Raw genomic sequence first — 15273 nt, 5'->3', positions numbered from 1 at the left:
CTGAAGAATGCCCGCTCTTCAGCCTTTCCTTCCAAAATGTTCCACCCTCCCCACAGCCCAACATCTGTCTTCCCATATCCTTATTCATGTACTCTAATATCCGGAAGATCATTCACCCAAGGAAATAAATCTCTCTCAAACTTTTACTTCACAGCCCAATGACATTCACGTATTCCTTAAAAAAAAGCCCTATGTGGGCACCAGCAGGAGACCATGGCATGTAACAGAAGAAGGGACCAGGGTCGGTTCTACCCTGCGCAGAATTTCCCACGCGGTGTATTCCTCGGCAGTTATCCTCTGCCCATCAACTAGCTGGTATCATAGTATTTGATGCCAGATGCTTCAAAGACAGACACCACAAAACCACTGTGTAAACAGTTATGGATTATTCTGCCAGCAGAGAAACTGCTCCAGAGCTCCAGGAAACAGAACTGGGCTTATGTTCACTAGGCAAGGAACTTTATTTACTGCAATTGCAGATGCCCTATGTACTTGTGTATTATTTAAATTTCGTTTATTCATCAGTTTAGCAGGCTCTTGGCAACCACGTCATTAACAATGAGTTAACGCTGTCCACTACCAGGACAGAAAAAAACCCTGTGATCAAGTTCTAAACTGATTTTCTTTCTCTGGCATAAACTCACCTCTCTCTCTGGCATTACAGGTGAGTGCCATGTCCCTTCTTATTTGTGCTCTCTTCAGACATTCCCATCTATACAATTTTTCTGCACATGGAGTTGTCACCATGACTCTGTGCTATTACATCACTTCTCCGTAGCCCTTTCCTGCAATGGACTCAACACTTTGAAACACTGGTAACATTTTTATTCCAAAAAAGAGTCAACTAGAAAAAAAACGTAAGAGGTACAGGCTTAGCTGTCTCATCAGGTTTTTCTGCATTTAAGCTTTCATCACCCTGTGAAAGAGCCACATGCTGAAATTCCACTTTCTAGAAGGACAAAGTTAGAAAAACACTTGGAAATTAAACTTGGTTTATAGGTTTATGTAGTGTTTCCAGACTGAGAGGGTGGGAGCATTGGGGAGATGCCGTCCCTCACTCCTTTCACAGAATACAACAGATTTGAGACAAACTTGCAGTTTAATAGGTGTCACCTGCCCAGCCCTGCTATCTACAGCCACATCTTTCTACACTCAGTTTCTACTGCCATTACTCTTGGAGGAGTATTCCCCACATAAAACCTGAGTGAGGTCTTAAGGATTTAGCCCATAACAAGTTGAAAGAAAATAAATAATACAGCAAACATGCCTCTGCCTGTGTTTGATGATGTTAAATTTTCTAGTCACAGTCAACAGATGTGCAGCTTTGCATGGTTGAGGACATCTCCTGGTGATTCCTGGTTTGGTTTCTGCTACAGGATGCAATATATATAAGGTGTATTTATGTCAGTGGGTTTCAGCTCCCACATAAACACCAGAGTCGTTCCGAAACATATGGAACAGTCACATTGCACCCATACTGATAGGACTCTTGAAGGGGAAATCACAAATTGAAAACCACAAATGATAGCTAATTAGATTTTGCATTTCTACTAAACATAAGCAATTTCAGGCAGAAAAGAATCTTTTTACAGCAAAACCACTATTTGATAATGAACATCCTCAGGCACTCCCAGAGGAAGAGGGCAGCTTAGCTTTTAGACGCAGGGGAAAGCGAAAAATGACAACTCTTACGTTTTGTGTGATATTTTTATTAGCATAATTTTTTAATGAAAAAACATCAGAGCACTTATAAAGCACTTTCCAACTTCAAAGTGCCTTATAAAGCTTTTTTTTTTTTAAATGTAATCCTTCATAAGTCTGTCTTCGTAATAGCACTGTGTAAAAAATACCATGTCCATTCTGCAGGTAGGAAAACCAATGTAGTGAGCATCAGCAGCCTTCCCAAAACTGCAGAGAAAGTGAACAGCAATGCTATGACTCACATATTAGGAACACCTTACTTTCTGTAACGAAACTGCTAGATCTCAGTTTCATCCCTTTAAAAGTTTGAAATATTTTCAATCATTTTGATGCAAAAATCCAATCCAATTATTTAGATGTCTTTCTAAAGGTCATCTGGGATCTCTGTTTCCATGTTACCGATCCACTAGATCTCTTTGGTGAACACAGAGAATTTGACTTTTGTGTGTCAGCATTGTCAAAATATGCAAATAAAATATCTTTCTGGGAAGAAATTAAAGTCTTGTATCAGTTGAGCAAGTCTGGGAAAACAATTTCTACGAGCAGAACAAGAACATACTGTGCTGCCTGTGACACGTCTTGAAATTCAGGTTTTTTATTCCTTGTTCTCTGTTCGACTTAGGCAAAGCACAGGGACGTGGTTTCTTCATGTGTAAACTGGGAACAAAACAATTTCTTCAATTCAAAAATACAGTGACAAACTCCACTTTAAAACAAGAGACACTTTGGCAGCTCTCAAACTGAGTATTTACAAGCTCCACTTCTGATAATTCAGGCGCAAGTCCTTTTCCCACATCACAACACACAACTATCTTCTCATTTCACTGCCCTGCTGAGCTTGGGTCCTGTTTGCTATCGTGGTCCTTCTTCTCACTCCTTCTGGAAGACCAGTACTAGTTCAGCAACCTTATCTCTCTCCTTCTCCTGCTGTTGTCCCACATGCCGCTCCAGGTACACAGCTGCCTCAGTTTGCCGCCATTTAAATACAAGTCCCAGCCAAGAAGTCTTTGTGACCAGACTTACAAAATTCAGTTCTCTGAGACCATTACATTGATCTCAGCCTTGTTCTGCCACTGCACACACAGAAGAGAAATGAAGAAGGGGAATCCAAGAAACTTCTCTCCCACATTTTTTCTTTTTAGGCTTCTGCACAGAGACTTTGACCTACGATGGGACATACCTACTACTATGTGAAATACAAATGAATTAACGCTCTGGGACAAGGATTAACTAATCCTGTAGCAACATACATTGCCAAGGGTATTACTGATGTAAAATGATAAATTTTAATTCCTGTAACACCAGAAAAACATAGAAGTTTTAGAAATGTAAAAGGCCTCTTCCTGTGCACCTGAATCCAGGAGCCAGACCAAATCCCAACAGTAGATGACAAATAGCATTGTACCACCCCTCCTGATAGTTTTTTCCTGGATGATGCGGTACATATATAAATATTTAAGTATATGTTAAGTGCATACATATGTACACACTTAACATATATATTTTTTATATATATATATGTAGTGGATGATGGCATGAAGTTTTCCCTTTCCCTCCAGCCACAGCAAATATATGGGACTACTAGATTTCCTGTGCCGTCAGGAAGGCTGATATTTTTCCTTTTATGGCAGCTTTCACTCACAAAGGTATTTGTGTAAGGTAGTGCAACAAATCCGTACCTCCATCAGCAGCCAACTGCACGGAGGGTGTCAGCAGACCTGCACACTAACTCTCTTTAACTGGGGTGCTGGGTTTTAGTCTGGCCTCCCCAAATAAAACACCTTTCCTTCACTGTGGTCCATAACTGCAAGAGAGATGCCAAACAACTGACACTTCCCTTTCCACCTGCCTCCGATTCTGCTACTGTCACTCCTCCTGGATGCACCAGGGGTTGCTCCACCGTGCTCATCAAAAGCAATACTGATGATTCTCATTACAAAAGTTAAACCTTCCACTATCTGTAAAAGGCAAAACATCAAACAAACACCCAAAGAAATAAACAAACAAACAAAAACCAACAAAAAGGCTTCAAGGGATGAGCTTTGTCTCACTCAGTTTTGCACAACCGATCATTTGTTGTTTGCACTGTGCTAGAAGTCAGGCCAAGCAGGCACATGCTGGTGTGCTGTGCTGTCTGCAGAAAAAGAGCATTAAAAAACCCACCTCCCATTTAAGTAAATGATTTGTGAATGGAATTAAACTTCCCAAATGAAGAGATACCAATTTTTATCAGCATACAAAGCAGAATAAATACCTATGATACTAAAGTAAAATACTGACAAAAATACATATGACAAGGGAAAAGATCATTAGAGTTAATGCGACCAAGATACCACCACATTTCATATTGTATGTGGAGAAAACACTGAAGTGCAGAAAATAACCCCTCTTCCTACACAGGTTTCAGCTGGTCTTTTTCCTTTCCAACGAAAGAAGAAGTTTTTGTAAATTCTCCCCAGTTTTCTACCTACTTAACTGCAAAAAGCGAAGACTGAAAACAGAATCACAGAATCACAGAATGGTTAGGGTTGGAAGGAACCTCTGGAGATCGTCTAGTCCAACCCCCCCGCCAGAGCAGGGTCACCTACAACAGGTCGCACAGGACAGCGTCCAGGCGGGTTTTGAATGTCTCCAGAGTGGGAGACTCCACAACCTCTCTGGGCAGCCTGTTCCAGTGCTCCACTACCCTCAAAGTAAAGAAGTTCCTTCTCATGTTAAGATGGAACTTCCTATGTTCAAGCTTGTGCCCATTACCCCTTGTCCTATCACTGGGCACCACTGAAAAAGACTGCTCCCATCCCCCTGGCATCCTCCCTTTAAGTATTTGTAAGCGTTAATAAGATCCCCCCTCAATCTTCTTTTCTCTAGACGAAAGAGACGCAAGTCCCTCAGCCTTTCCTCATATGAGAGATGTTCTAATCCCCTAATCATCTTTGTAGCCCTTTGCTGGACCCTCTCCAGCAGATCCCTGTCTCTTGAATTGGGGAGCCCAGAACTGTACGCAGTACTCCAGATGTGGCCTCACCAGGGTAGAGTAGAGGGGGAGGATGACCTCCCTCGACCTGCTGACCACACTCTTCTTGATGCACCCCAGGATGCCATTTGCCTTCTTGGCCACCAGGGCACATTGCTGGCTCATGGTCATCCTGAAACACTAGCTTTCAGGCTCTACCTCTTTTTTCCTTTTAGCCATGGAAAAAAAGAAAGCAGAAAATCAGAGAACCTGAATAAAACATTAAAACAAAGGCTTTTGTGAAGCTTACTTGCAGTGTAGAGCATGCCCCACTCCCAAAGACCACGTTTCCGATTGAAGGCTGCCCTGAAAAGGACAGGGTGGGCACGAGCAACTCCAGACACACTTCCCAAAAGACACGATGTATCGCCAGTAGCGGGCATTTCAGCAGCAAGTTGCTATCCTTTTCCCTCTGTCAGGGACTCAGTGGGCTGCAAGAGTTAACGTCCTTGGAAACCCTGTACTGTGTATTTACTCCCCTAGGCTTGGGTGCAACATCTGGGAAAGCATTTTGGAGGGAATGGGAGTAGAGAGGTCTTTCTCGCCTTCATGCCACTGCAGAACTACACATGGTAGACCACAATCATGCCTGAGACCTTAGATGAACTGCAGTTCTTTGGAGGTAGAATATTAAGTACTAAATGGTTTGCTTAGAGAAAATTTTATTCTGCATAATGAAATCATCATTATTCCCTCGTGCCACACACAGACAAAACACATATGCACCCCATATTTACAAAGTCAAGGGGCACTGTTGCAAATATTTTTCATAACCTAGAGACCGAAAGCAATCACAGATGCAATTAGAATTGCTTTCCCATCAAAGTGACTTGGAAGAACCAAGTGGGCACTCTTCCATATCGGCACGGCATCAGACCTACAATGCAGAGGAATGACTCCCCGTGTGTAAGGTGAATTCAGAGCCCACAAAATGCGCCAGAAATGAAATCATTTAACTTTCCACAGAGCAGCTATTGGAAGAGAACTGGATGTACAAGCTCCTTGTGGTATGGACACCTGCCCGTAAGTAGCTGGACTCAGACAACTATCTCACTACATCCAGAGGTTACCATTTCTGAACATCACCTTACTAGGCTGTGGTGGCATTGTCGAGCCTGCCTTTATACCCTGGTATACTGGTACGTATTGCACCAGTAGATATCTGCTTTTAAATGTATTTCTGTCCTGAAATGTGAACTCTGTCACACAGGCTGAAGCTTCAGCAGCCCCATTTATTAAATAATCTGTGTATCTTCTAAATAGAAACTGCATGAAGGAAGAGCAGAAAAGCTAGAAGTGAAAACTTCCATGAAATATACTGATGTCCACATTGGAAAGCTCTACTGTTTATTGAAACTGGCAGTAAATTTTAAACATTGAAAGAAAGTATTTCTTAAAAATAAAAGCATCACCCAATACAAACAGAACCTCCTATTTTACTTAAAGCAAATTAATTTTTAAATTGGCTTTGTTTATTTAAATTCCCAGTTTCTGGAACAGCATGTGAACCTGCTGTTGCAGCTTTTTTCACCTGACAGATTTACATGGAGGAGGGAGAGCTCTGGGATAAGGGCCTAGGGAGCACGTAGGACATGAGGAAGAAAAGTTGTGCTTTTGAAGAGCGGCCTGGAGGGTAGGTGACAAAGAGGTATTAATTTTAAGGTAGGCCAAAAATCTACACTGTTTAAGTCAAATCCAGAAGGATTATTTAAAAAATGTTGCTTCCTCCCAATATTTGTCTAAAGAGGGGATTACAAATCTGTAAATATCTCTCTGGAACTTATAGCTAGCAAAAGCATTAAACAGACCTTAAGAAAACAACAGGTAATGAATGGAGTTTTAAAACCTACAGAGCAAAAATAGCTTTTTCGGTGCCTCCGAACTCTTAAGTTTGCTCTGAAATTGCTCAAAGGAAAATGTGAACAAAGACTAATGACAGGCGCCCTTTCATATTACAATAATATAGGGAGCAACAGTGAGTGAGAGGAATGCAATGTTTGAAAAAGCACAGACTAAATAAAACACCCATGTACTCACTAGTCCTCTCTCTTCTAGGGTGGTGTCTCAACCCAGCTATAAAGGAACATCTCGGGGAGGAAATGCTGTCATTTTCTCAGGTACATAACCACATTTCTGAGATGTTTACTGTCTCCATGTAACGCCACTGAAGACCCCTTGACACTGACAAATAGACTTCATTACGTCTGTGGCAAAGGTATTTGCTCTCATCTCTCAGGAATGATACAGGCGTTGATCTAGGACAAAGCACCAAACACTAAAAAATTCATTTGGCCTGGGGGCTATATTCAGCCTGCCTCCGTAAGTGCCTAATGAAGCAGTCACTTCTTCTGCAGCAGTGGCCCCGAGAACAGTGATTCGGACCCCGCGATGGCTGGGGATCATGGATGAAAAGCAGCAGTTGCAGTCCAGTATCTGAGCACCACTGGAGGTGTTCTGGTTACAGCTCTTGTCTTCCTCCACCCCTTGGAGGCAGGAGCAAAGCCACACCTGTGGCTATATGATGCCCTACGCTCAGAGGCTAAATCCATTCCCACTTCATGCCAACTGGAAGGTCCCAGGCTTTTGCTGTCATTGACCCCAGAAAGCCACTCTGCCATGTTCCTCCAGAAATTAGCAACTAATGACTGAAATAAGGTTGTACAGAAATACAGAATGCTGATGCATAAAAGAACGCTGATACAATAAAAGAAAATCCTACAGAGGTGAGAGACAGAGCAATCTCTTCTGTATCAGACATTGTAAAATTAGGTCCCACAAAACCTTAAAGTAGGCATCTTCTTTCTTTATTTTCTTCTTCAGGATGACTCACACAATGTTTTAAATTCCTTGGGCTTCTCCATATGGTAAGAGGGTAACCACAATGAGCTACAACTGGATTTAGCTGTGAGCAACTTTAGATGTGAAATCCAAGACAAATCAAATTTCCCTTTAAATGACGGTATAGTTAGTTAGATTTCTCAGGTCACAGTCACCACGCTAGGCACCGCTTTAGGACACATTCACACTACCCAGTGTACTCTGCATACTTCGAAAAAAGAGAAGAGCTTTAAATCTCCTCCGCATGTACTATCCATTATATGTTTCAAGTCTCTGTGTTCTTTATCAGGCCCCCTAACAGACGGCATAATTTGCTTATTCAATTTACATAATATGCCTCAAATTTACATGCTCTCCCTATTTAAGAGGAGACAGATGATGTCTATGAAAACCGGATCATGATATGCAAAGGTTAGCTTTGGTACCAACAGACCCGCGATTCAGGTTCAAACAGAGTATTACGCGCTAAAATTTGCAGACTAAGTAGCCTTGTGGAGGAAAAGTGAAAGTAGCTTTTAGCCACGTGGTCGGCCAGTGGGACAGTTTGTCCATGACTGGGTGCACCACCGCATGCATGTGCTGGGACATCGCCCACAGTCAGCAGCCACTGCCCTGCAGTGTCCCTGTGGGCAGCCAGAACCTGCCATCTTTTGATAATCATGCTTTTCATTATCTAATGCACTAACAAGGCAACTGAAAGCAGTATGAATAAAAAAGGGGTTGTGTGTGTTTTGTATGGTTGCTGTCATCTCTCCAAAAGGTGTTTTCATTTTCTCACGCCTCCTTTGAACTGTTATGGCTAAAGGGTCCTCCTGGATGTTTGTTCTTGTTTTCCCTCTTCTCTCTCCCTAAAACAGACTCCCTGTCCCCTCATCTTTCCATACACACCCTTTATCCACAATTAATTTGCTGATATAGGAGATAATGAAAAGTATTATTTCACCAGAGACTTTACTGCCTTGCATTCGACCTGATAAATGGCGTGACTGTAAGGCTTTATCCTGCTGCCTTCACCATATCTAGCTTATGAACCTATTTTCATTATAGTTACAGATGACTGAAAAATCATGACAAGTCAAGTGAAATTTTGCAGGGAAATGGCAAGCATTTTTGACCACTTTGCAGCATTCCACTGACATTTCAGAAACATCCAGCCAACGGGGGGGGGGTGGGGTGTCAAGATGTATGTCCTCAGTTTTATGGCATATCTGCCTGCTTTTGGCCAAGATAATTACATTATTTAATGCATTTTACAGTTTCACAGACCCATAATTTCCAGTTTCACCAGCTTCGCAGATCAGCTATTAAAGTCTAGTTTTTATAACCTATATCAGCCTCTCCACAGAAGGCATGATTTGACTTCTTGATTTACATAGAAGTTATCAGATTTTCATCATCTCTCTTCAGAGAGAACAGTCTGTATATCTTTCACAAACCAGGGCTAGTAGAAAAGGAAACAGCAATTCATTACTGTAAATTTAAATATTTTTAGAAAGAAATTTTGATGGGGGGAAAAAAAAACATAGTGGAAGGAACCAGTATTACTCAGTCTGCAATGCTCAGCTGTCCTACTGGAAGTGTCGATGGCAATTTTAGTATCGCCGAAAAGGCCTGAAATAGCTGCTACATATCACAAAATAACGCTACGGTAAAAGCAGCAAACTGAAGAAAGTGAGCCCCACCAGGGCTGTATGGGCGCAGACCTCACTGGGAACAGGAGTTACAGCTCTCCCCATTCCCTGGGCCGACAGCAGCACCTACGCCGAGCGCAACACAGCCATACACAGACTGGGAATGCAACTCAGGGCTGCCGCTTTTCCCATTTTTAAAGATTACTCGTTTGTAGAGTCACACATTAGTAATTTTCTTTAAGTTCACTGAAGCAGAAACTAACTCAACACAACTCCGGTGAGCCAATTTCTCACAGTTTCTTCTTGCGGAAAGAGTTGATAAACCTGAGCTGCGAGATTGCCTGTGAGCCCCGAAGGCTCTCCATCACACCCGATACCTCCTGATAGCTTTATTTGACGATCTGGCAAAACAACAACAAGAAGTTGATACTCGAAAGAGAAATTTAATACCAGTGCTTGTGATTTATGAAACGCTCTATTACAGGTTTCACTTGCAGTTTTTCTAGTTGGAGAGATGATACGTTATTCAAGCTCGCCCCCCAGTGGACTCCATGCCCACACCAGTACGCTGTTTTGAGGACACTGGTGAGAAGTATTGGGGAGCTAGATGATAGCATACTTAAAAAAACCTGGGAATTACTCAAAGAGAATTAAATTCTCTTTGAGTCACACTAGAAAAGTGACCTCCCTGTGGTATAAACACTTAAGTAGTATTTTTGGTTGAAACCAAACAGTCTACCAGTTTCACACCTCTGCTGGGCTCTCTGCCTTCTCATCTGCTACAGCCATATAATGCTCAAAGGGTGATTTGGCTAAATTTGGCTAAATATTTTGTCTCCATTTTTAATTAAAACAAGTATACTTTCCAACCAACCAAGTTGTTCATCCTGTCAAAATACCACATTGTTTCTCCTCCTGTATCCAAATGACTGCAAGTATTTTAGTGGCTATGCATATATAGTAAATGAAAAAAAAAAAAAATAGTTCTCAAACACATCCTGCTTAGGTAAACAATTGTCAGCAAGATCAGCCTGCCTAAAAAAAAAAAAAAAAAAGGTCCAGATTATGCAATGCTGAGTTTCTGTGATCTTTTCTCAGAAAGTTTCCTACTGAAACTTGCTCACCCTTGCGTGCATAGCTGTCATACTTCATTTATACTTATCCAAAACTGCACAGTAATTACTGTGGGTCATACGTGAATAATTAACTTCTTTCCCCTGAAGCAAAAGTAAAGGCCAAGATAAAAAATTGTAAGATGAGCTTAATACATAGAGTATGCTCACGGTTGGTGCTACATGTAAAGTCAGAATATACCAACTTCTTACCAAGTGTTCTGTGAAACACATTTAATTCTGACAGCATGATACAGATTTTTCTCACTGGATCTTTTGGCTAAATTCAGTGCTTACCTTCTTTCTAGACTATACTGCTTATCTTGCAGCAGACATGAAGACATGACAATATAAAGCAGTTAACAGCTGACCACTTAATGAAGGTTTTTTATTTTATTTTATTTTTCTTTTTCCCCCCTGAAGGAATAAACCAACGTCCAACATGACCGCAATACATTTCAGGCAGCTGCCTTTTGGGGTGGGGATTCATTTCAGCCAGCTAACAGGTAGGTACCCGGGCTTCCTCTGTATTCAGCAATGAAAGAGAGAAACACCTTCGCAAGCCAATCCCTGGGTCTACCTGAAGAGGGAATAATGTGCCCCAGAGGTGCCAATCCCTCTTCACTGACTACCCAGAGATCCCAGACAGATAGCATAGCCGAGACACCCAGCTGCCAGGGAACCAAGGATGGGGAGATGGATCCTATGATTACAGCAGGTATAGAAACTCCCTTCATGCTGCTGGAGAGTTACAGCTGCAAAAGTTGTAAATACCAATGCCATTTCAGCTCTTCAGTGCCTGGTTTTGAGCACCCTCAGTGCACAGCCTGAGATTCAGCGGTGCAGACTATAACACTGATTTGGGTGTGTTACCCGCAAGTGCTGGTCTGTCATGAGATCACTAATGAATTACAGACTCATCACAAACGTGATTCTCAGTGATTTACGGCAGAGAAGAGCCTTCTGTATTTCTGGGCTAGCTTGGGTGTGACATTGCTGAGGTTATTCACACCTAGTTTTGTAACTCAGCTCCTTACACGGTCCTTGCTTACACTCCTGCACTGGTTGCGACTCTTGCAGGCTAGAAAAGTGACCTCCCTGTGGTATAAACACTTAAGTAGTATTTTTGGTTGAAACCAAACAGTCTACCAGTTTCACACCTCTGCTGGGCTCTCTGCCTTCTCATCTGCTACAGCCATATAATGCTCAAAGGGTGATACAGGCAAGAATAGGGAAATAACTTAGAAATCAGGGCAGGGGAAAGGAAAGAGACAGTAGGGTTGGATTGGGATAAAAGAAGTAAAACACGGATGACAGAGAAGAAGGTGAAAGGGTAAGGGTATACAGAATACATTGGAAGGGTAGGGATGAAAGACCACATTGAAGATGGGAAAGAACAGGGAAGAGGAAAAAAGAATTAAGACAAGACATGATAAATTAAGAGCAGAGAAGGCAAAAGCATTAACATGAAGATATGAAAAAACTAGAAAAATTGGCCTGGAGGGAAACGTAATGAAACTCCCAGATCACCAGAACATTTCCGCTGTTTAAGGAAGGGACTCTTACCTTACAGAAATTGGTTTAGTAGGGGGTATTGGGATGGAGCCTTGTTCAGTATTCCTCTCAACAAAAGTCCTACCAACCAAAAGAAATATTGGAAAGAGTGATGGAGACGTGGCCTCATTTGAAACGGAGAAGCCATCACTTAATTCTTTAAAATAGTATCTCATACTCTTTAGAGTACATCACACCACAGAAAGCACCAGCAGATTCTCAGCAAACAACATTGTGCTGCATACTGGATAAACACCATCTTTTCTCCACGGAGTTACAAGAACGCTGAAGTACATTAAGAGCAGAAAGATCAATAAATTTAATTTCAGCAAATCAGCAGCAGAGCAAGGAACAGCACTGAAACTCTGAGAGTTCTGTCCACTGCCTTTCTAGCCACTCAAGCGATCCCCTTTTAAATTGGTCTTGATGACTTCAAATTGCTGCTCCTGGGTTTATCCACAACAAAATTACAACAATTACACATCACTGTTTCAGCTACCCTTACGTGCCTGTCACGTAGACCAGAAACAGCCCATAAAGTTAGCCAGGACAACAGATATTGATTAAGTGTTAAGTATTATCATCACTAAATGGGACCCAGCTCATCTAAGCACCTCTCTTGCATCTCTGTTGTAGGGACCTAGCGCAACCTATTCTCATAAAGTGACGGACTTCCCTCTGCAGTATGTGGTAGGTGACTCTGAAAGCCTCCAGAAAGAAATAATGAGCTCTTGAGTTTAGACTTGAATTGAACTGAAGGCATTTAGTGGAACCTCGCATTCAAAGGCTACATCTGTAAAAGCAAGTGGTGGCTCAATAGGAGCAGGTCTGTAGAGTGAAAACCATGATGCTGAAGATCCATGTCTACACTTCACGCTCTTCTTGAGGGCTTCCCAAGCAATGACCACCCATTGCTGCTGAAGCACAGTACATGTGTCTCTGGAGACCACTTTTCTGTTTAGTTTCGTCTGAAAGGATTCTGGTTTGTGTCGACACTGCCTGTGCTGCAAAGTGGGGATGACAGGGAAGTTCAAGTCAAAAGCATGCTCTTGTTCTGCACCAGAATGACAATGGTGATGCTCTCACAGACATCTCTGTTATTTAGGTATAGGCCTTTGGCTCCTAGTGTAGGATGACGAGTTCAATACATCCTAAATTAGACAGAAAAGTAACCTGCTTGTCTTAACTGTGGTACACAGTGCCAGCAAAGTCCTACCTGTGTGTGTTCTCCGGTGAGCCTTCAGGTGGGAACTTTTTGTGTATACTTTGTTGCATCCCTCAAAATCACACCGATGGATGCGCCGCTTCCTGGAGTCTGGAGACTCGGACCTTCTCTGACGCCTTGTGCTCTCAATACTGAATGGTGAAATTGAACTAAAAAAAAGAACAGAGGCAAAAAATGAAGCAAGAGCATGGTGTATATCCTGGGCCCCAAAAGATCAACAGTAACATATCACTGTGCCAGAAGTGACATTAACAATTAATTAAGTATTTTCTTTTTTACAATGTAGGCCACAGCACATATTTGAAACAATTTGTACTTGAACTAGAGCGTATTTTGCAATATGAAATAATTCAAGTCTTGATTTAGAAGTGCTTATTGCCAGAGAAAACACCACGATCCTTGAAATACCACTCCAATAATGAAATAGCCTGACTTTATCTGAGTTTTATTCTATTTTACATGTGTCCAGATCCAAGCTCACTGAACCCTGCTTTCTAAACAACTTTATTTATAGCCTCCACAATTTCTCTTTGACAAGTTTAAATGGATAAACATCCTGAAACCTTTTATGAAAAAGTGATTCCAGTACACAGATCGGGACTATGGATTCTTGCATTTGGCCAAACACCCGTTGTTTGCTTGCATACAGACTGCTAAGAAATCCATATCACTCTGCAGCAGTGTATTTTCCATTTACTTATTTAACAATTCTCAATCTATCACCTGCAAGTCAATGAATTTTATTTCCTTTCAGATCACTGATAAATAAAAAAGTTTATTAGCAGAGGGCCAGCGAACAATCCCCACAGAAACACCTATGCTCAGTGAAGATACTCCATTTACAGCACATCCTATCAGTTATCCCAATTTTAAGCAAATAAATAAGTGACGTTGAAGTCATGTTGCTTTATTTTATAAACACAGTATGTACCGAGTCTAATACTTGATGAAAGCCTGCTACAACAATGCACTTGCCTTGGTTAGATAAACTTGTGACATAAACTATTATCAAGCAGGTATGCCAAGATCCAAATCCTCATTGACTCTCATTAATTATATTACCCAGCTATCATAATTAGGAATTGATCTCCTTATAAACCCCATTATGGTTATAGTGCACAGCAGTCACATTCACCTACAGTTATACCAGCCTGTTGAGCTACTTTAAGTATGGGAACAACATTGGCCTTCATCAAGTTTCTGGGGCTTCCCCCACATTCCTGGGTTTATTGACATTAAAGGCAAATAATCTACAGATTTGTCAGTCAGCTCTTTTAAACTCTTAAGATGCATGTTCCCGGTTCTCCTGAAAGAATTTGTGACTGTCAAATGAAAATGAATTGAAGGAAAAGAAAGTGAATCTGATCACAAAAAGAAGTACGCACGAACCTTTGGGGAAGCTAAGATACTAAGAAAGTAATTTGAAAGAATCACTGATGTTGACGCATCTGCTGAGAAGGTACTACACTATTAAAAAAAAATTGAGTACTCTCTTTCTGATAGTTCTCTTTTTCTCTTAGCACTTTATATTCATATTTCACCTTCAGGCAAAGAGACTTTCCAGATTAATTATTTTTGCCTAGAATACAATGTATGTAAACGGGCATGCGGGGAATTTCTGAAGTGGAGGAAGAAATGGAGAGAGGACTGTAATAGCAACATTAAATAGCAAAAAGTAGTCCCCAAAAGAGTAGGACACATCAGCACTTTCATTATGTGGCAAGAATACAGATATGTTTAGCTGTCACAGAAATGGCTTAGGAATTGCATTTAAGCATCTGCATCTCAGGGCAAATAAAAGTCTTGAGTTAGATAATACACTGAGAATGGTCTCACTACTCCACTTTTTTTTTTTTAACCATCCCCAGCTAAAATAAAAACCAAACATGTATATCAAATCTTAAAGCTCAAATATGGAGGGTACAAAATCCAGTGCTTGAGACCAGAAAATCTTTATCTTTAAAAATAAATATTTGTGCACCATTTCTGCTGCATGTGATTTACGAGCCACCTTAAAAGCCTATTTTGTAACCAGGTGTTCAGATCCTGGGTAGTACAGCTCGTTTAAATGGGAGGAGGATCAAGCTTATAACGTTGCTGCAATTTCCAGCCCCGAGACACGAACCTTGAGCAGAGTCAGCACCTCGTAAAAAGCTATTTGTCACGTACAAGAAAGTGACCTCACTGCTGGGAACCGCT

At 41.4% G+C, this 15273-nt stretch overlaps 1 protein-coding gene across 1 annotated transcript in view; it reads right to left on the bottom strand.

The window, feature by feature from the left end:
- Nucleotides 1-15273, bottom strand: part of KLF12 (Kruppel-like factor 12) — a 177216-nt gene that overhangs the window by 4459 nt on the left and 157484 nt on the right. Inside the window, exon 5 of the mRNA XM_009884207.1 lies at nt 13066-13223. Within this exon, the coding sequence (XP_009882509.1) occupies nt 13066-13223 (158 nt within the window). The remainder of the gene's footprint in view (nt 1-13065; nt 13224-15273) is intronic.

Source organism: Charadrius vociferus, unplaced genomic scaffold (assembly GCF_000708025.1).
Source record: "Charadrius vociferus isolate BGI_N301 unplaced genomic scaffold, ASM70802v2 scaffold604, whole genome shotgun sequence".
In the NCBI taxonomy this organism is placed as follows: domain Eukaryota; kingdom Metazoa; phylum Chordata; class Aves; order Charadriiformes; family Charadriidae; genus Charadrius; species Charadrius vociferus.
This window is presented reverse-complemented; position numbering and strand designations above follow the sequence as displayed.